General features: G+C 41.4%; 1 protein-coding gene across 1 annotated transcript in view; it reads right to left on the bottom strand.

Moving 5' to 3' along the window:
• Positions 1-21738, bottom strand: part of maml1 (mastermind-like transcriptional coactivator 1) — an 84177-nt gene that overhangs the window by 9307 nt on the left and 53132 nt on the right. The window contains exons 3-4 of the mRNA XM_020515095.2: positions 15545-15790; positions 7855-7972 (exon numbers count right to left, since the gene is read on the bottom strand). Of these exons, the coding sequence (XP_020370684.1) occupies positions 7855-7972; positions 15545-15790 (364 nt within the window). The remainder of the gene's footprint in view (positions 1-7854; positions 7973-15544; positions 15791-21738) is intronic.

Genomic DNA, 21738 nt, shown 5'->3' with positions numbered 1-21738 from the left:
TCTCTGCCTAGCCTGTCCCAGGATCTTGGTGTTGTCCCAGTCGAAGTCCATGTGGATTGAGATGAGTGAGTATTGGTCGTGTCTTTTTGTAGCCAGTTGGTGTTCATGTACTCTCGTTGTTAGTTTCCTTCCTGTTTGTCGATGTAGTGTTTCTCGCAGTCTCTGCAGGGGATCTTGTAGATGACATTGGTCCTGTCCATGTCGGGGAGTGGGTCTTTAGTTCGGGTGAGCACTTGTCATAGGGTTGATGTGGGCTTGTGTGCCACTCTGATGCCCAGTGGTTGTAGAAGTCTTGTGGTGAGTTCTGACGTGTTCCTGATGTAGGGTAGTGTGACGAGTGTGTCGGGGCATGTAGAATCTTTCTGATGCTGTTCCTGTAGGCATCTCCTGATCCAGTTCTTTGGATATCCACTATCCTTGAACACTTGGAAGAGGTATTCCTCCTCCTCTTGGCATAGTGGCACTGCAGAGACTGCGAGAAACACTACATTGACAAACAGGAAGGAAACTAACAACGAGAGTACATGAACACCAACTGGCTACAAAAAGACACGACCAATACTCACTCATCTCAATCCACATGGACTCCGACTGGGACAACACCAAGATCCTGGGACAGGCTAGGCAGAGACAAGCACGAGAATTCCTGGAAGCATGGCACTCCACGAAGCATGCTATTAATAACCACATTGAACTCGACCCCGTATACATTCCACTACGGAGGAAACCCGGAAGTGAGGCAATCCATCGCAACGGACCCCAGAGTTTAAAAACCAGGCGGGAAAACACACCGACGCTTCATCAGAGGCTGCACTGAGGATGTTACCAAGCATGGTAACGAAACGTCTGCAGTACAACAAACCGGTTTGGCGAGCCAACCAACCTCAATATTGTGGGAATCACAGATGTGCCTGTAAGGGGATCAGGGCTGGGAACCAAATATCCAAGGATACACGTCCTATCATAAGGATAGGCAGGTAAGCAGAGCAGGCAGGGTTACTTTGCTAGTAAGGAATGAAATTGATTAAAGTAAGAAGTGATATAGCATTGAAAAGGTGTAGAATTGGTGTTGCTCGAGTTGAGGAACTGCAAAGGAAAAGAAAAAAAGAGTTATGTATAGGCCCACTGGCAGTAATCTGGATAGGAGGCAGAAAATAAATTAGAAGATAGAATCGGCTTGTAAGGAAGGCACCATGATAATCATCATGGGAGAGTTCAAAACGCAAGTGGACAGAGAAAATCAGGTTAGTAGCAGATTTCAAGAGAAGAAATTTGTGGAAAGTCTGAGTTTTTTTTGTAGCATCTTGTGGTACAGCACAACAAGAAATATGCATGTCTGGATTTGGCAATGATTAAGGAAGCAGATTTGACTACTTGATTGAAGTGAAGGAATCACTAGGGGGCAGTGACCACAATATGATAGAATTCACCCCACAGTCTGAGAGGGAGAAGATGGAGTAAGATATAGTGGCATTACAATTAAATAAATGTAACTACAAAGATGAGGGAAGGGCTGGCCGGAGTTGTTTGGAAGGAGAGCTTAACAGGGAATGTGTGGAATCGAAATGGCAGTAATTTCTGGGGATAATTCAAAAGGCAAGCAGAAAATCATCCCAAGGAAGAAACAACATACTATGGGGAGGACGGAGACTGAGAAGGGAAGTCAGGGACAGCATAAACACATAGGAGAAAGCATACGATGTGGTGAAGATTAATGGGAAGACAGAGGACTGGTAAATCCAAGGGTCTTAGGCATGCTACTTCAACATTTGAGATTAAAATGCAGGTTCTGTTGGCAGTCAGGAAGGCAAATGCAATGTTGGTATTCAGTTCAAGACAGCTAGAATGCGGGGTTGGGGGTTTGGATGAGAATCTCTTTGAAACTTATAGAATATAGAGGCCTGGATGGAACAGCTGTGGAGAAGACATTTCCACTCATAGGAGAAATTAGGAACTGAGGGCACAGACTCAGAGTAAAGGAACAACCCTTTAAAACCGAGAGGAGAAGGAATTTCTTCAGCCAGAGGGCGGTGAATCTGTGGAACTCACTGCCACAGAACATTGTGGTTACCAACTTAGAGTGTATTTGAGACAGAAATAGGTTCTTGATTTGTAAGGGGATCAAAGGTTACAGGGAGAAGCCAGAGAATGAGGTTGACAAACTTATCAGCCATGATAAGCAAATATCATGCTTATGATAGCAAAGCAGACTCAAATGGGTTTTACTGTATTAAATGAAATAACTTGTCAATATCGTATCACTGCTGGTTAAACAAATGAAGTCTTTGCATTTAAAAGAACATGTCATTGTGCACTTTGCTTCCAGCAACACCCTTACCCCAGCCCAAATCCACATCATTCTTTAGTTTCTCTGTCTTCCTTTCTCTCCTTATGCTCTTGGCCAAACTTATTTTAACCACCTAAAACCAAAAACCACCCAAAACCAATCTGCTGACCACCTAGCTTCCCTTCCTAATGAGCAAACTGTAAACAGTTACTTTTCAGGTGCTGTAACCATCTTTCAAAACCATATCATGTCTCAAAACACTAACCCTAGAGGATAATTGACAGTTCAACAGCAGAACTGTAGGTGTTAAAACCATTGCAGCTTGTAGAAAAGATCCAGGATCTCCACATGAACCACAATTATCACATCCTGGGGATTACCACTGAATGGAGCTAGCCATACAAACACTGTAGCTACAAGAGGAGTTCAGAAGCCAAGAAGCCTGCAGCGACCAACTCACCTGACTCTCAATCTAAAAAGGTGTAATTTTAAAAGTTGAGGGAATACTCTCCACTTGCTTGGATGAATACAGTTCTAAAAAGATTCAATAAAATTGATACCACCCAGAACAAAGCAGTCCACTTGGTGGCACTACATCCACAAACATTCAGTCCCTCCACCACCAATGCTCAGTAGCAACAGTACTGAAGGAGGCTATATGGCCCATTGTATCCGTACTGGTTCCCAAAAGAGCTACCCAGCTAGTCTCATTCTCCAGCCCTATCCCTGCAGCCCCTTAAATTCATCATTCTCACATATGTATCAACTCTTTTGAAACCTCCTATGGAATCTGCCCCAACCACTCTCCTAAGCAGCACATTACAAATCCTAATAACTGATTAAAGATTCTCATTACACTTCGAGCTCTCTTGCTGACAGTCTTCTAGTAAATCTCCTCTCACCAAGGATTCTTAGACACTGCCTTCCAAACCCGTGATCACTACCATCCAGGAGATAAAAGAATAGTTCCCACAATCCCAGAAGATTGCTCTCGTTACAGTGCCTCTATATTTTCTCCATATGACAGAATTGCACACAGCACTCTTAGCATTTAATCTAAGCAGTGAAAGTTGAAACTTGCAGGTTTTCGATTATGACCTAGTGAATACAAGAGGTTAAATCTTTCTTTTGATCAAGATACTAACTCTGCACCACTAGCCATCACGTATTCCTGCTGTTGGAAGGGATACAACAAATCAATGAAATTAAGAAGAAGGATGCTCTAAGCAACTGGATTCTATGAACAGAATGGTAAATGAGCCAATACGCACTGGCGTTCAATTCCATGGTGACTAACAAATAACTGGGATAGCAGTTGCCCTGCACTAAATACTGTGTTAAAAGGTGGAATAGAATTAGGAGATGGGGAACTGGATTAATGAGCAAAAAATACAAGATGGAGAATTAAGATAAGACACGGTGTGGAACTGGAGGAACACAGCAGGCCAGTCAGCATCAGAGGAGCAGGAAAGCTGACGTTTCGAGTTGGGACCCTGCTTCAGAAAAAAAAAATAAACCCAACTATTTAAATACTGAACTTGGGCCAAGAAAATCTACACGACTCGAGTCACACATCATGTGGTTGACAATGTGGTCGCTTTCTGAAGTGACCTAACAAGTGGCGTTTTTGACAAGGGGAACTCTGAATGGACAAGCCTTTGCAAGTAATACCACAACCTGCAAATGCTTTTAAGAAAGAGTGCAATAAAAATGGCTTAACATTGCCTCAAGTTTTAAAAGCATACAGTGTTAGCTCTTGAATGTTTATGGAACATTCTGTAGTTCATGTAATGTAAACTACTGGAAAATTTACATTTTTTGACAAAAAAAGTTGAATCAAGTGAATGGTGCAGCAACTTCAGTATCTGAGTTGGTTATCCCAAGCCATATCAGAAGAACAGATCTCAAACAGATTCAAGGAACGCAATTAGGACCACATCACCTTACAAGATAAGCAATGTTCAATCATCAAGATAAAATAAATACAAACAAGAAACCAAGCGTGAACATGTACTTCAGTTAATCAATAATATACATATAATAAAAGGTTATTTGAACACACAGCCAAGTACAATTCTGATACAGAAGACTGAGAATAACGTTAGGCAATTTATGTCTCCACCTCACACCAAGATTCTAAAATATCAAAACACAACACCAATGTGGTCTCAGGGCCAGAGTTTTAGAGCAACTCAGACATTTTCAAGTTTCTGCCACATTCCAAAATTCTGTGCTGTTCTTTTCCACAGCTTTTCATATTCCTCTGCTTCAAATATTTTGCAAAATGTGGTCTGCTGTTAGAAACCATGAACATGTGACAGTATGAAGGAAGCTTAAACCATAATAGGTTTTTGAACAGATCAATGAGAGATCATAGGTAAAATTTAACAGAATTACAGAGAGAGGAGCGGGAAACGCTCAAATACTGGAGTCTGGAATACTCAATGTTAATGGAATCTGATTTTATAAGCAATTTTAATAAGGAGTCAGACAACTGGTTGAGAATGAGGAAATTAAATTTATATACAAAAAGGGTTGTGGGGTCTAGGCAGAACTGCACTTTCAAATAGGAACAATGTACAAAATATGCTGTATGGTGCACTAAATTTCTGATTTTATGAATGAGATGCAGGAGTTACAGAACCCAGCAACATTTTCAACATAAAATTTAACTTAGAAAAGTAGAATGAACTTCATGTTTATTATTTATTCATGCCAGGCCAGCATTTTGATCACCTCCAACTGAATGTGCATTGGTCTTGGTCTGCTACCTTCCTGAACTAATTTAAGTACATCCAGTAAGGTTACAGAGGGAGCTCAAAAACCTGGCAATGAAGGAACATTGATATAGTTCTATCAGGATACTGCATGGCTTGGTAGCAAACTTACAGCTGATGGCTGCCCTTGTCTGGATGGTAGAGCTTGTTCACTTTGAAAAACAATATTTAGTGACTTTGCCTCTGCAGCCTTCTTTGGTAAAGAATTCCACAAGCTCACAACATCAAATGATGAAATCTCTTCTCCATCTTGGTCCAAAAATGGCCTACCATGGGTTCTGAGATGATGATCCCTTATTCTGGATTTTGTGGCCTGTGGATACATGATCCTCGCATCTAGTCTGTTTAGTCCTGTTCAAATTTTATATATTTCAATCCGATTCCCTCACAATCTTCAAAACTCCAGCAAGTACAGGCCCAGTTGATCCAATCTCTGCTCAAAAGACAAGCCTGCTATGGAGGAATCAGTCCTGTAAACCTTTGCTGCACTCCTCCTGTGGTGATAGATCTTAGAGTTGGAGACCAAAACTATACACAACACTTCAATTATGGTTGCATTGTGGCCCTGTACAGATGAGGTCAGTTAGCTCAGTTGCCTGGATGGCTGGTTTGCGATGCAGCATTACACCAACAGCACAAGCTCAATTTCCTGTACTGGCTGAGGTTACCATGAAAGTTTTTCCTTCTTAATACCTCACCCCTTGCCGAGGTATGCTGATCGCAAGGTTAAATCATCACTGATTGTGTCTCTCTCTAATGAGAGAGCAGCCCTATATGATCTCCTGGGACAGTGGCAACTTTTTTACTGCAGCGAAGTACTTTTACTATTGTACTGAAACCATTTTGTAATGAAAGCCAGCATATCATTGTCTTCCTATCTAGATGGTGCACCTACGTGCTTGATTTCAATGACTAGTGTACACAGACAACTAGGGTCCCATTATACATCAGCATTTCCTAACTTACACAACATATTACAGGGGGCCCTCTTGTGGTGTCTTGGTAGTGTCCCTACCCCTAGGCCAGGAAGCCCAGGTTCAGGTCCTTCCTACTCCAGACATGTGCAATAACATCTCTGAACAGGTTGATTAGGGAAAAAAAAATGTAGTAGCTTTTACAGTCTGCTTTTCTGTTCCTTGCAAATCCCTCTCTTACTATTTTTCTTCTCTCAATCAACATCTGGGTCCTTTTTTGTTGAATTCTAAACTGTTGCCCACGTTTCCTACTTTTACTAGCAAATTAAATAATTCATCTTTGGATCTAATATTAGCCTTAATTTCATTTGTTAACCACAATTGGGCCACTTTTGCTGTGGTACTCTCTCACCTGAGAAGAATGTATAATGGCTGCATACCATACATTTCTTCCTTAAATATTAACCATTGCCTGTCTACTGTCATGCCTTTTAATTAAATCACCTCATCTTTTGCTTGGAAATCATGCAGCCTCGAGGACTCAACGTTAAATTCAATAACTTTCATCACTGATCACGGTCAGAAATCACACAACATCAGGTTATAGTTCAATAGGTTTATTTGAAAACACAAGCTTTTGGAGCCTGATTCCTCCTTCAGGTAGAGAGACAGGAAGTATCAGACACAGAATTTACAAATAAAAGATCAAAGGGTCACAACACTGACAAGGATGTATTAAACAAACCTAAGGTGCTGTTAAATCTTTAATCAGTTAGAAGGTTTTAATTGATTAATATGTATGTGTAAATCCCCGAATTCCTTTCAAGTCACTGTCCTGAGAGAACTAAAGATTTTATCAGTGTAAACAAGAGGTGACATTTTAGGTCAGACAATGGATGCTAGGTGTGAGGCCTTGTTTAGAAATTGTTTGTGGTTTAAGTTGGAGTCAGACTGGTTTTATTTCTAAAGTAGGAATTTATAAAACCCTACACTGACTGTCTATAAACTGTGTGCTTTTTGAACAAAATAGAATGGATCTCTCTCTCTAACACCTGGAGGAGGAGTCAGGCTCCAAAAGTTTGTGTTTTCAAAAAACCTGTTGGACTATAACCTGGTGTTGTGTGATTTCTGACCTTGTCCATCCCAGTCAAACAACGGCTCCTCCACATCATGGTCACTGATTACAACCTTGCAAGTTTATTTTACCCGCACCCGGAGCCTGTAATGACATGGGCTGCTTTGAGCACAGCCAACCCATTCTCCCCTGTTCTTAGAGTCACCGGACTCAAAATGTTAACTCTGCTTTCTCCCCACAGATGCTGTCAGATCAGATTAGTTTCTCCAGCAATTTCTGTTTTGCCTTTTAATGAGGTTATCCAGTCTATCATAGTCAATTCACCCCCATACCTTTATGGTCTTTTTGTTTAGATTTAGAATCCTAGCTTTGACTTCAATCTCTTCACTTCCAATGAAGAATTCTATCATGTTATGACCTATTTTCTTATAGGACTTCATACAACATTATTAATTAACCCACTTAACACATTGCACAAAAACAAATCTAGGATAACTTGCTCTCAAGTTGGTTCCTCAATATACTGGTCTGAAATACCACCTTGCACACACTCCAGCGATAACAGCGTGGTGGATGCATTCCTCATGTGGTTTTCCCAGTCTGTACGTAGATTAAAGTCATCAATGATTATTGTAGCACCTTGACGTTACTAACTTCCTGTTGAACACAATCCCCTAGCTCACTATGACTGTTTCGAAGCTCCCACAAATGTCTTGTCCGCATGGCCTCTTGGCTCTGGTCTGTATCATGAACATTACCTCTAGAAGAGGTATTAATTCAAATAATTGGTCGCATACTTACCCTGAAACTGGTTAACTTGCTCAACACGGTACTGGTTTTGCTGCTGGTCTTGATATTGAGGCGGAGGCCTTGTGAGGTGCCTCTGCAACTGTTGTTCCTGCTGTTTTCTTTGCTTCTCCTGAAAAATGAAAAGGTGAAACTCATTAGGGTTGGACTGATCAATCCAAACTACAGATTTTATCAGATGTGGAGCTTTTCCTGTGAATTTAATCGCTGTACCATAAAGTGCGTACAGGACTCGGACAGCACACGATAAAGACTTGCGTTTGTCAGTTTCAGCAGAGCAGTACACAGATTTAAAACCAATCCACTGCGCAATACCAACTATAACCAACAGACAAAATAAAACTAATCTCTGCAAAGACAGCTTGGTGCTTTTAAAAGAGGATATCTGTAGAAAAGAACACTTCAAACATACGAATGTGTGCTGTAAAGTTGTAAAACCAGCATGTTGACATGTGGCGGAAGCTGTAATGATGCACAGAAAGTAATGAAGGGAGTTTTATATGTTGCACAAGATGTCAGTATCACTGGATAAATCAGCATTTGTTGCTCATCCCTAACTGTCCTGGAGAAGATTGTGGTGAGCTACGTCTTGAATTGCTGCAGTCAGTGGGGTTCAGAGACACCAAAAATTTTTTTAGGAAGGGAAGTTCCAGGATTTTGAGCTAATGACAGTGAAAGAGTGGCAATAAAGTTCCAAGTCAGGATTCTGTGGGGTTTGGAGGGGAATGTGCAATTAGTGGTGCTCCCATGCATCTGTAGCTTTATCCTTCCAGGTGTAGAGATTGCAGGTTTGGAAAACGCTGAAGGTTGGAAGTGGTGGATGGGGTGCAAACCAAGCAAGCTGCTTTGTCCTTAATTCTACCGAGTTTGCTGAGTATTTTCAGAGCTGCACTCATCCAGGTAAGTGGGGAGCATTTTATCACACTCATAACTTGTGTCTTGTAGGGACTAGACAGCATTGGGACAGAATGGTAAACTACACGATGTTGATTGAGGAATGGAGCAACGGTAATGTCATTCAATGATAAGGACAATAGTTAGATTCTCTCTGGCTGGAGATTTACAGGCAAATGGAAAGTAACAGCATCACACATCAGCCCCAGCCTGGAAATTGCCTAGGTCTTGCTGAATATGGACACAGGGAGCTTCAGTATCCGAGTCATCTGAATTGCGCTGAGCATTGTACAATAATCAACAAATATCCCTACTTCTGTCCCAATGATTATAGAGAAGGTCATTGAAGCAGCTGAAGGTTGAACCTGGAACACTATCCTGAGGAACTCCCGCAATGATGCCCAAAGGCTGAGGTGACTGACCTCCAATGTCCTGCCTAGTACAAAGGACTCCAAGCAGAAGAGCTTTTCCCCAACTCCACCCGAAGATGTAATGAGGTCAGGTGGCCCTGATGGAGTCCAGATTGAGTATGTGATGATTTCAGTTGCTAACACAATAGGAATCCAGAAGCTACTAATTAAACTCAGCAACCCTACTCCACCCTTTTCCCTGCTTCTCCATCAAAAACACAGGCAAACTGATAATAAAATTGCATTTTAAATAAAATGCTATGTTCTAAAATAACATGGGATCTTTGCAATTAACAAAGGAAGGGTACAAAAACAAAGAAAATATGGTAAGTCTTCATTAAAATGATCAAACCCAGCTTTTCAGCTGGAATGAGAGGTCTGAATCTGTGCATCACATGTTGAAAGAATTTCAGGACTTTGGAGAACCTGTGAAGATTGACACAAATAGTACCTAAATAAGGGGCTTTGATGCTCTAGGTGTTGGCCTAGTAGTATTATGACTAAACTATTAATCTAGAAACTCTGCAACTGTTCTACTGTTGATAGTGGAATTTGAACTCAATTTTAAAAATCTGGAAGAATCTACTGATGACCATGAAACTATTATCGATTACCACAAAATCCCATCTGGTTCACTAATGTCCTTCAATGAAGGAAATCTACCATCCTCACCGCACCACATGCGACTCCAGAGCCATTACAAAGTGGTTGATTCTCAACTGCCCTCTGAAACGGACTAGCAAGCCACTCCGTTGTGTCAACTGTTATGAATTCTCAACAAAATGAAACAAAACTTGGCATTGACCTAGGCACCAGAAACAAAGGCAAAAACAGCTCTGTGGACCCTGCCATTGCCAAGTTATGAATCTATGAGTATGGCACGTCCCATAAACCACCATCACCATCCCTGAATATGTTTTGTCTCATGGCAAGACAACCAGAAGTAGTGGCACAATGGCTTACAGTCAGGAGGAGAATTTCAATGTCCACCACCAAGCATGGCTTGGCAGCAGCACTACTGATTGAGCTGGTCGGGTCCTAAATGACACAGCTACTAGACTGGGTCTGCAGCAGGTGGTGAGGGAACCAACAAGGAAAAACATACCTGACCAATTGCTGAGGATGAGGTCAACTGCAGATGCATCTGTTCACGACAGTATTGCTAACAGTCATTACTGCACAGTGCTTATGGACATGAAATCCTGCCTTTATATTGAGATTATGCTCCATTGTGCTGTGCGGCACTATTACCACACTAAATGGGACAGACTTCCAATCGATTTAGTAACTCAAGACAGGCATCCATGAGGCAGTGTGGGCCACCAACAACAGTAGAATCGTACTCTAGTACAATCTGCAACCTCATGGCCTGGCATATCCCCCACTCAACTATCAAGCCAGGGGATCAATTTTGTTCAATGTAAAGTGCAGGATGGCATGCCAGGAGCACCACCAGGCATACCTAAAAATGAGGTATCAACTTGGGAAGCTACCTAAGAGAACAACTTGAGAGCCAAACAGAATAGCAGCAATTGATAGACAGAGCTAAGCAATCCCACATCCAACAGATCAGATCTGAGCTCTACAGTCCTGCCAAATCCAGTTGTGAATGGTGGAGGACAATTAATCAACTCAGATGTGGTGGCTCTAAAAATATCCCCAGCCTTACTGGTGGGAGAGCTTAGCATATCAGTGCAAAAGACAAGGCAGAAACATTTGCAGCAATCTTCAGCCAGAGGTGCCAAGTGGATGATCCATCTGTCTCCTCCAGTGGTCCCCTGCGTCACAGAAATGGGTCTTCAACCAATTTGATGCAATCCATGTGATATCAAGAAACAAATGGAGCAGTGGATGCTGCAAAGGTTATGGGCCCCAACAATATTCAAGCAAGAACTGCACTCCACAACATTCTCCAACCCATTCCAGCACAGATAGAACACCGGCATCCATCCAACAATGTGGAAAATTGCCGAGAAATATCCTGTACCAAAAACCAGGACAAATACAACCCAACCAATTACTGCCCCATCAATCTACTCTCGAGCATCAGCTAAATTATGGAAGGTGTCATTAAGTGTTGTTAAGCAGCACCTGCTCAGCAACAACCTGTTCACTCATACAGAGTTTTGGTTCTGTCAAAGCCACTCAGCTCCTGGCCTCATCATACACTGCATTCAAACACAGACAGAAGTGCTGAATTCCAGGTGAGGTGAGAGTGATGGTTCTTGACCTCAAACTTGCATTCGACCAAGTGTGGCATCAAGGAACCTGAGCAAAAGTGGAATCAGTGGATATCTGGAGGCAAACGCTCTGGCGATTGGAGGACACACAGGAATTTGGTTGTGGTTGTTGGAGCTCAGTCATTTTAGCTCGAGTTCCTCTAGGCCCAACTATCTTCAGTTGCTTCAATCACTTTCCCTCCATGAGGTCAGACGTGGGCATGTTCACCGACAACAACAACACAATATTCAACATCATTTCGACTCCTCAGAGACTAAAGCAGTCAATGTTCAAATACAACAAGATCTGGACAATATCCAGGCTTGGGCTGACAAGTGGCAAATAACATTTATGACACAAAATGCCAGACAATTACTGTATCTAATAAGGCACAATGTAACCGTCACCCTTGATATTCAATGGAGTCACCACCAGTGAATCACTCGCCAATCAACATCCTGGGGATTACCACTGACCAGAAATCAACTGGACTTGCCATATCAATAGAGTGGGTGGAACAGCAGGAGAGAAGTTAGGAAAACTTCAGCAAACAACTCATCTCCTGACTCCCTTAAATCTCACAGGATCCTAGAATCCCTACAGTACAGAGAGAAGCCAGTCCGTAAAGTCTGCACCAACCCTCCAAAGAACATCGAAGACAGACCAGCCCCCTACCCTATCCCTGTAACCCTGCATTTACATTTGTTAAGTCACCTAACCCGGACATTACAGAGCAATTTAGCATGGCCAGTCCACCTAAACCCTTTGGAATGTGGGAGGAAACTAAAGCACCCGGAGAAATCTCCACACAGGCACAGGGAGAACATGCAAACTCCATACAGTCACCTAAGCATGGAATTGAGCCCAGGTCCCTGCATCGAGGCAACAGTGTTAATCACGGAGCCATCACGTCACCCCAATCTAGCCACCATTTTTAAGGTGCAAGTCAGGAGTGTGATAGAATACTCTCCACTTGTCTCGATGAGTGCAGCTCCAATAACACAAGTCGTCTGACACTATCCAGGATGAAACTGCCCACTTGATTGGCACATCTACAAGCATTCGCTCACTCCACCGATTCTTAGCAGCAATGTGTGCTGTCTACAAAATGCACTGAAGAAATTCAAAGATCTTTAGATAGTGTCTTCCAAGTTCATATCCACTTTCATCAAGGAAGACAAGGGCAGCACCACAGAAACACTGTCACTTGCAAGTTCCCCTCCAAGTCATTCATCATCCTGTCTTGGAAATACACTGCCATCTTTTACTGGGTCAAAATCCTGGAATTCCCTCCTTAAGGGCATTGTGGGTCTACCTACGTTACATGGACTGCAGTAGTTCAAGAAAGCAGCTCACCACCACCTTCTTACAAGCAACTAGTGACAGGCAATAAATGCTGGCCAGCCAGAACTGCCCACATCCCACAAGTGAATAAAAAAATGCTGGAATTGTTTTCTTTCAGGTAGAGGTTAAAAGAAAAAGTTACAGACATGTCAAAATCATAAAGCGCTTTGATGCAATAACGGGGAGAAAGGTAATTCAATGGCAGGAAGGATGGCAACTTGGACCACAGATTTAAGACTAGTGACAAAGAAAAATAACTTTTTCCTTCTTTTGGAAAGGATCATGCTCATTGTGATCTGGAACACATTGCCTGGAAGGACACATTAAGTTTTCAATAGCAACGTTCAAAAGGGAATTAGATACATATTTGAAAAGGAACAATGTTCTGGGCTATGGGATAAGAACAGAAGAACGGACAATCCTAAAGTGAACACTTCAGTGCTTTGCAATTCTATAGTATTTCATATTAATACTTACAACCAGTTCATGAAAAGACAAAGCGCTTTAGGAAGTGGAGGATCAGACTAACTACTAACGAGTGTCTGATTAAAAACATGATAATGAAGACAAAGGACAAGGTGACATGAGTGTCGTATGACAGATGTTCATTCTAGATATTTGGGATTACAAAAATGATGGAGAGTTAAACACATGGACCATTTAAGACGATGATAATGTAGGCACGTACTCAATGAAGAAGCAAAGAAAAGATGGGCTGCTTACTTCAAGGAGCTACAAAACAGCACCAAAGCAGCAAATCAGGAGAACAGAAGGGGGGCCCAATTAACACCTGGTGACTGACACTGTAAAAGTGGAAATGAGAGTAGTCCTGAACCAAACAAGAAACAGAAAGACTTCAGGATCAGAAAAAATTCAGGTGCAGCCCAGGAAGGGATGTGGTACATGGGCATTGAAGTCTGCGTTATCTGTTCAAAGTAATCAGGCCAAGGAAAGTTTGCCAAATGGAGGAAGAGAAAATGTTCTCATACTAATTAGAACACAAAGGAAAGGTTCAAGAATGAAAAAACTACCACCACACCTTCAAAGTGTGGGAGTGTGTGTGAGCAACTGCCACCTAAGAATGATAGTGGTCAGTTTTGGGCAATTTGGCTTCATGGCATTTTTACCTGGTCATTATGAAAAGGAACAGCAAAGGAAGGATATTTACAGTCAATCTGAAATATTTCTTGCTAAGATCTGCTAAAATATCCAATTTGTGACCACATATCAGGTCAACTAAAACTGCATCCAATTTTCATTCTTCAGAGCTCAGGTAACATGCACCAAGATTAAAGTTTATTTTCAATAGCATTTAATTGAAGCGAGCAGACGACAACAGATACTTTTGCGATGTGTATACCGATACATTTTCCATATTTCAGGCAAGTCCAATTTCTAAACTCTGCCATTAATGCAACAGCTACCAAACTTAATCAATGTCTGATATGCTCATGTGACATTGATGCTTACAACCGGAAATGGCCCAATATTCAGACTTGTAGATGAATGCCCAAATTAATGGCACATTCATCAGATGATCACTATATCTCAGTTCTCGCTTTGTCCTTATCACATTCATACCAAAAAGTGTTGCATTTTAAAATAAAGTGTTACTGCACTGAAAGAATTTAAGCTATAATGTTACATTCATATAATTTTCACGTTGAACTCTACCATGGTTCAGATTATGACCTCACGCTTTCTGTCCCCAGATAATCTAGGCTGTGCATGCTTGTCAAGTAATAATCAGCTGGAATTCCTGAAATTTGATTGAGGTATGTTTGGTATGTCTTTTTGTCTTGTGGTTACCGAAATCTAAAAATGAGATAATTGGGATTCCACTATAAGTTTAAGTTTATGCAGCAATTAATTATGTACCCATTTCAACATCAGAACTACTCCCATCAAAACCTATTACGACACTGCAAACATGTTGGCATTTATGATTTCTCACAATAACCATGCACGAAAAGAATTATGAAAATTTTAAAATAAGTCAGCAAGTCTGCATCTCTCATCCAAGTTCCCCCTCCCTGATCTGTCTAGTCAAATCTGTCAGTTGGTTGAATTTTACCCTCCCAGCTGCCAGTTTCACTTTCTGTTCATCTGATCCAGTTCACTATCCAATGGCATTGAGGCTATATTGGGTCAAGGTACCAGTTAAATTTCATATCAGGAAAGAGCAATTTAGTCTCTTTGATACTCAAGTCTAAAACCTTCCCATGCAACTCATAACATTAAATAAAAACAACGCACTATGGAAGTTCAAAATCTGAAATTAAAAACAAAAAGCTATAAATATTCAACAGATCAGCCGATATCCATTGCAAGAAACACTTAACATTTGATGACTTTCCAATATAACACCAGACCCATTTGCAAACATACCCCCAGTCATCAAATCCCCTACACAGCCCCTCCGTTCACGTTATGTATCCACTGTGGGTCGTTGCTGTTGTTCTGACAAAACGTCACTGACCTGAAATCTTACTTCTATTTCAGCATCCACACGTGCTTTCTGGCACACCAAATACTTTCAGTGCTTCCTGCTTACAGTCCATGACTTTTTGCACTCTCTGCCAACTCTGGATATACTGCATCAAACACAAAACCTAAATACTGAGAAATATTTGTCCTCATCATTTTCCCAAAAACCGTGTACGGGTGATCTCACATACTAACCACATTGCAGTGAGCACCAAGTGCACAGTAAATTCAGTTCTGCAAGTCCACAACATGGCTTGATTCATTTGCTGCAGTTCTCCCAGCAATGCCTGTGCAATACAAAGCTCACCCCTCACCCCAACATTACATACCTGCTCTGCCAGCAGCTGCTGTCTCTGAAGATATTGCTGCTTCTGCTGCTCCATCAACTGTAGCTGTTCTCGTTGCTTCTGCTGATCCATCAAAATTTGCTGTTTCATGGCGACAGCCTGCTGCTGGCTACCGATGTATGCAGCATTTCCATGGTTACCAGCGATAGAAGCAGGTGGAGGCTGAGTGCCTGGACCTGATGCCTGGACAGAGTTTGATGTCCTGGTGACAGTTCCAGGATTTTGATCCTATTAAAAGTGCATACAATCATTACACAGAATTATACAGAGCTGACAGCAAAGCAAAACATTCAACGATAGGGTCACTGGTGTTCATTTTTCCCCCCTTCCACCTACTTCATCTCATTCTATCATCATACCTTCTCTTCCTTTCTTCCTCAGATTTTAAACATGAAGTTCTACCCATTCTCGCAGACAAAAAATTCTCTCAAATTCTTTATTGGATTTATTTTCCCCATGCTTACCCTACCAAATCTTTTCCTAGTCTTAAATTGACCCATCAGATCATTTAATAGCTCTCTCTCTTTACTGCTGCAAATCAGAGCAGGCACTATCTTTACAGCTCTGTTGTCCTTGGACACAACTTTGTCAAAGAAGCTGAAATAGAAATTCAGAGAAAAACTGATTTATATTGGGGTGGTGGTTATGGAATTCAATTGATCAGCATGTTAAGACACACTGGTATAAAGCTAGAGAGATGGGACAAACTAAACAAAATATTTCTCAGACCACTATATAAATTCAGGGTTCTATCATACAGACAAGGCAAACAAGTGTGGTTAGTTAAGGAAATTCAGTGCAAACGTGGGAGTTGACAGTGGGAAGTTGGAGAAGCAGGGGTAAGAAAGTGTTTGTTCCTTTGACAATGCTACGCTTTAGCCCTCTAGGAATAGCGTTTTACTCTACTACTGGGAAAAGAGGTGAGCGTTTGGTGTGTATCTGGTAAGTGATTAAGGTTTATTCTATTTTTAGGTTTGTGATAAAGTTAATAAAACAAAAAAAAAATGAAGACCTGAATACTGAAATAATTAAAACTCATTAAGGATGAAAAAAAGTGATGTTTCACAGCTGCACTTGGGAACTTCTGGATAAAATTTTGATCCAGAGCAAACATGTCTGCAATAAACGTTTCGTCTGAATAGCTTCGGCTCAGTTTACGAGCTGGAGGCTGAACTACAGATACAGTAACATAACAGTAAAGTGGAAAGTTACCTTGATTCTTCATTTCAGAAGGTAGTTGCAGCATTGAGGATAGGGACTTTCAATTTTTTCAGTGGATGTGGACACAATGGTGTGACTGCAAGTGAAACACATAAAGGGATCCAGAGGGCAGGAATCCCTGCAAATGTCCAATAGATAGTAGGTGCTCTCAACTGGCTTGTATGACAACAGGGGCTGGAGAGTCAATGAGCAAACTGACAATGGTGCAGGAAGCCATTCAAGTGGCGAAAGCAACGAGGAACGTAGTGGTAATAGAGAATAGTATAGTGAGGGGGATTGATATCATTCTCTGCAGCCAAGACTCAGAAGGCTGTGTTGCCTGACAGTGCTGGGTTGAGAGCTGCAGTAGAAAGGGGGAGGATCCAACTGTCATGGTACAGGTCAATACAATATAAAATAGAACGAAGTAAGAATGAGGAACTAGTTCTACATAGAAAAAGTATGAGGAGTTAGACATTAAATAAAAAAGCAGAATCTCAGAGTATTCCCTCTAAGCTGGGTGGCTGCTCCGAGGTTCCACGCATGTCAATTGGTGTACTGATACACTGACTTCTTGCTTCAGAAGTCATTGCCTTGACCTCGAAGGTCTGCATTCCAAAAAAGAAAATTAGGAGTATTGTTCTCAATTATAAAAATATCTGGACAATCCAAACAGCATGCAAACAGCTTATGGTACATAAAATCAGAGATGACATATAGCTCGAAAGATTGGTTTGGGGAAGTGGGTTCCAGTTGCTGGTGCACTGGTACCAGTATTGGGGAAAGTGGGGCTTTATCATTGGAACATTCTATAGGTGAACTGTGCTAGCGCAGTGTTCCAGCAAACTACATAACTAGGAAGTAGAGGGTGCTTAGAACTAGATAATGAGGCAAGGAATTGAATGTGCAAAGATATGGCAAATCAAGGAGTAAAGACAAGGTAAGAAAGGCAAATAGTAAAACGGGAAAATGAGTCAGAGAATGAGAAGAGGAGACTGTGAAGAAAATAGGAATACACCAGTCAAGCCTAGAAGCTACAAAAATAACAAAATGCGAAACTGAACACTATGTATCGGAATGTGGATAACAAAGTAAACATACAACATACAAGATAGCATACAACAAGGTAAATAAATTCAGCAGATCTGGCAGCATCTGTGAAGGGAAAAACAGTTAATGTTTTGGGTCCGGTGACCCTTCCTCAGAACCGTTCCGAGGAAGGGTCACCGGACCCGAAGCGTTAACTCTGTTTTTTCCTTCACAAATGCTGCCAGACCTGCTGAGCTTCTCCAGCACTTTGTTCTTGTTCCTGATTCACAGCAGCCGCAGTTCTTTCGGTTTTTATAAGGTAAATAAATCGATGTGCTGGCCATTACAAACAAATGGCTGCAGGATGACAATGATTTGGTGCTCAAAAAGGGGTACCTGATAGTCAAGAAGAAAATAAAGCTAGGCAAAAGTGAAGGGATAACATTATTGATCAAGGATGTGGCACTTGTACAACAGATAACCTTAATTCAGGAGAACAGGACACAGAATAGCTTTGGGTGAAGATGAGGAAGAGTAGGGGAGATAAGTTACTAATTGGAGTGGGTCTACAGGCCCCTAAACAGTAAGCACAATGTTGGATAAAATACACAAGTAGTGATAAAGGGATGGTAATAAGTATGGGTGACTTTAATCCACATATAAACTGGAAAATCAAACTGGCAGCAGTAACCTGGATAAAGAGCTCAGTACTTTTGAGATATTTGCTTGGAGCAGCATAATCAGGAAATGACAGAGAGACAGGATCACCTTAAACTTGGTAACATGACAGGATTAATGAATGATCTCAGAATAAAAGCACTCCTAGGTGGCAGCAATCACAATGTGATTGCATTTTACATCCAGTTTGAATGGGAGACACTGGATCTAGGACTAGATCTTAAAATTAAATAACAGCAATTATGTGGGCGACTGTGCGGTCATGAAAGGTGAGCTAGAAGTGAATTGGCATACTAAACTGAGATAGATTAGAAGGATTGATATTCAGTGGCAGACATTTAAGGGCATACTTTAGAATACTTGGAATAAATATATTCTTACAGTAAAGAAAAAAATTAAAGGCAGGACATACCAGCTGTCATTAACTACACAAGTCAGGGTAAGCATCAAACTGGAGGAAAAAACATGACTGCATAAAGCTGACAGGTCAGAATATAAATGACAGCAGAGAATGACTGAAAAATTGATCCGGACAGGAGAGAAAGCCAGCTACAAATATAAAAATGGATAGCAAGAGTTTCTGCAGGTACTTAAAAAGGAAATTACAATAAAAGTGAATGTTAAGACCATAAGACATAGGAGCAGAAATTAGGCCATTCGGCCCACTGAGTCTGCTCCGTCATTCAATCATGGCTGATAAGTTAGTCAGCCCCATCCTCCCACTTTCTCCCCGTAACCCTTGATAATCAAGAACCCATCTATCTCAGTCTTAAATGTACTCAATGACCTGGCCTCCACAGCCTTCTGTGGCAGTGAATTCCATAGATTCACCACTCTCTGGCTGAAGAAGTTTCTCCTTATCTCCATTCTAAAAAGGTCTTCCCTTTACTCTAAGGCTGTGCTCTCAGGTCCTAGTCTCCCTACCAATGGAAGCATCTTCCCAACACCCACTCCGTCACCCATTCAGTATTCTGAAAGTTTCAATTAGATCCCCCCTCATCCTTCGAAACTCCAATGAGTATAGTCCCAGAGTCCTCGAACGTTCCTCATATGTTAAGCTTCCCATTCCTGGGACCATTCCCGTGAACCTCCTCTGAACCCACTCCAGGGCCAGTACATCCTTCCTGAGGTATGGGGCCCAAAACTGCACACAACGCTCCAAATGTGGCCTGACCAGAGCCTTATAAAGCCTCAGTAGCCTGCTTTTATATTCAAGTCCTCCCAAAATAAATGTCAACATTGCATTTGCCTTCCTGACTACTGACTCAACCTGCAAGTTTACCTTGAGAGAATCCTGGACGAGAACTCTTTGCACTTCAGACTTCTGAATTTTCTCCCCATTTAGAAAATAGTCCATGCTTTTATTCTCCTTACCAAAGTGCATGATCTCACACTTTCCCACGTTGTACTCCATCTGCCACTTCTTTGCCCACTCTCCTAACCTGTCCAAATCCTTCTGCAGCCTTCCCACCTCGTCAATACTACCTGTCCCTCCACCTATCTTTGTATCGTCTGCAAACTTAGCCAGAATACCCACAGTTCCTTCATCTAGATCATTAATGTATAAAGTGAAAAGTTGTGGTCCTTGGTCCTCTAGAGAGGGAGAATGGAGACTTAATAATAGTGAGAGGGAATTGGTGAATGAAATGTTGCTTCTGACATGACAACACAAAAAATTCAACAGTAGCTTTAAATCAGGAGGTGGAAAGGACAGGGGAACTTAGTGAAATGATGATAATAAGCAAACTGATGGCCTACTGACTAGTCTTTGAATTTTTAAAAAAATCTATTCACAGAATGTGGGTGTCAACATTTATTGCCCATTCCTAGCTTCCTTGGAGAAGGTGATGGTAGGCTGCCTTCTTGAACCACTGTAGTCCATCTGGTTATAACCGAATGGCAGTTAAGAGTAAACGGTGGGACTAGAGTCACATGTAAGCAAAAGACTGGGTAAGGACAGCAGTTCTCTTCCTTAAAGGGCATTGATGAACCAGACACACTTTTATGGCAATTGCCTTGGCCATTATTACATTTTTTAATTATAGATTTTTACTGAACTCAAATTCTACCATCTGCCATGATGGGATTTGAACTTCTGTCCCCAGAACAGATTATTAGTCTAATGACAATACCACTAGGCCATCTATTATTATTTAGGCTACTGCCAAAAATAAATGCTTAATTGTGAAGGGTTAACATATTAGCATAGAAAGAAGATTAGCTGGCTGACAGTAAACTGGATATGCATAAATGGCTAAATGGCAAGGGGAGGGGGGAGATAGCAGAATCAGAGGAAGAAGTGTTGAAGTGTGGCAGATAGGATTTCAGTTGTAGTCTTGACGCCAGAATGGTATGCTGATCCTGGCCGCCCGGCAGTCAAGTTTGTAATTAAGGCTGAGATAGACAGATTTTGAGTTAGTCAGGGAATCAGCCATAATAGGCAAAAATATAAGGAGCCTAAAAAGATACAAGATAGATGAGCCAAAAGCAGACAAACGCACACGAATATGACACCATTGCTAGGATACAGACTTGGATGTAAGATAGGCAGAATTGGCATCTCGATCCTGGTTACAGGGTATTCAGACAACAGCTGGTGAGGATGGGAATAGAACAGGAGGAACAAGAGTCTGCAATATTGATCACGGAATCAATTATAGCAGTGAGGTGGGAAGATATATTGGAGCAATCAAAATGGTGCCACGTGGGTAGAAGTGGAAAAAAAAAGATGCAAATATACTTCTGGATGTGCACTAATCAGCCCCCAGTCAAGTGATAGATGATCAAAAACAAATGCAATTTCAGAAAATTTTAACAATAAGGCAGTAGTAGTACTTCAATAGTTAAAATTTCCTAATTGGTATAATTACAGCATGCTAGACAAGGAGGGAAAAAAATCTTACACTGCATCCATGAGAACTTGTTTTTTGTCAGTACATAGAAAGCCCAACAAGAGCAGTGCAGTCCTGGATGTAAAATTTGAAAATCAGCCCAGGCAGATATAAAGTGTATCAGTAGTGGCCACAATTTAGATTTAGGATGCGTATGGAAAAGGATAAGGATGTGCCAGGAATAAAAAAAATTCTACACTGGGGAAAGACCAAAGAAACAATTTGGCACAAGTGATCTGGAAGCAACAACTTACAGGTAAAAATAATAGTGTGGAGCTGGATGAACACAGCAGGCCAAGCAGCAGCAAAGTTGACGTTTTGGGTCAGGACCCTTCTTCAGGAATGGGGAGGGGGAAGGGAGCTCAGAAATAAATAGAG

This window comes from Rhincodon typus, chromosome 12 (assembly GCF_021869965.1).
Source record: "Rhincodon typus isolate 14 chromosome 12, sRhiTyp1.1, whole genome shotgun sequence".
Taxonomy (NCBI): Eukaryota; Metazoa; Chordata; class Chondrichthyes; order Orectolobiformes; family Rhincodontidae; genus Rhincodon; species Rhincodon typus.
The sequence above is the reverse complement of the archived record's forward strand: the minus strand, read 5'-3'. Positions and strand labels throughout refer to the sequence as shown.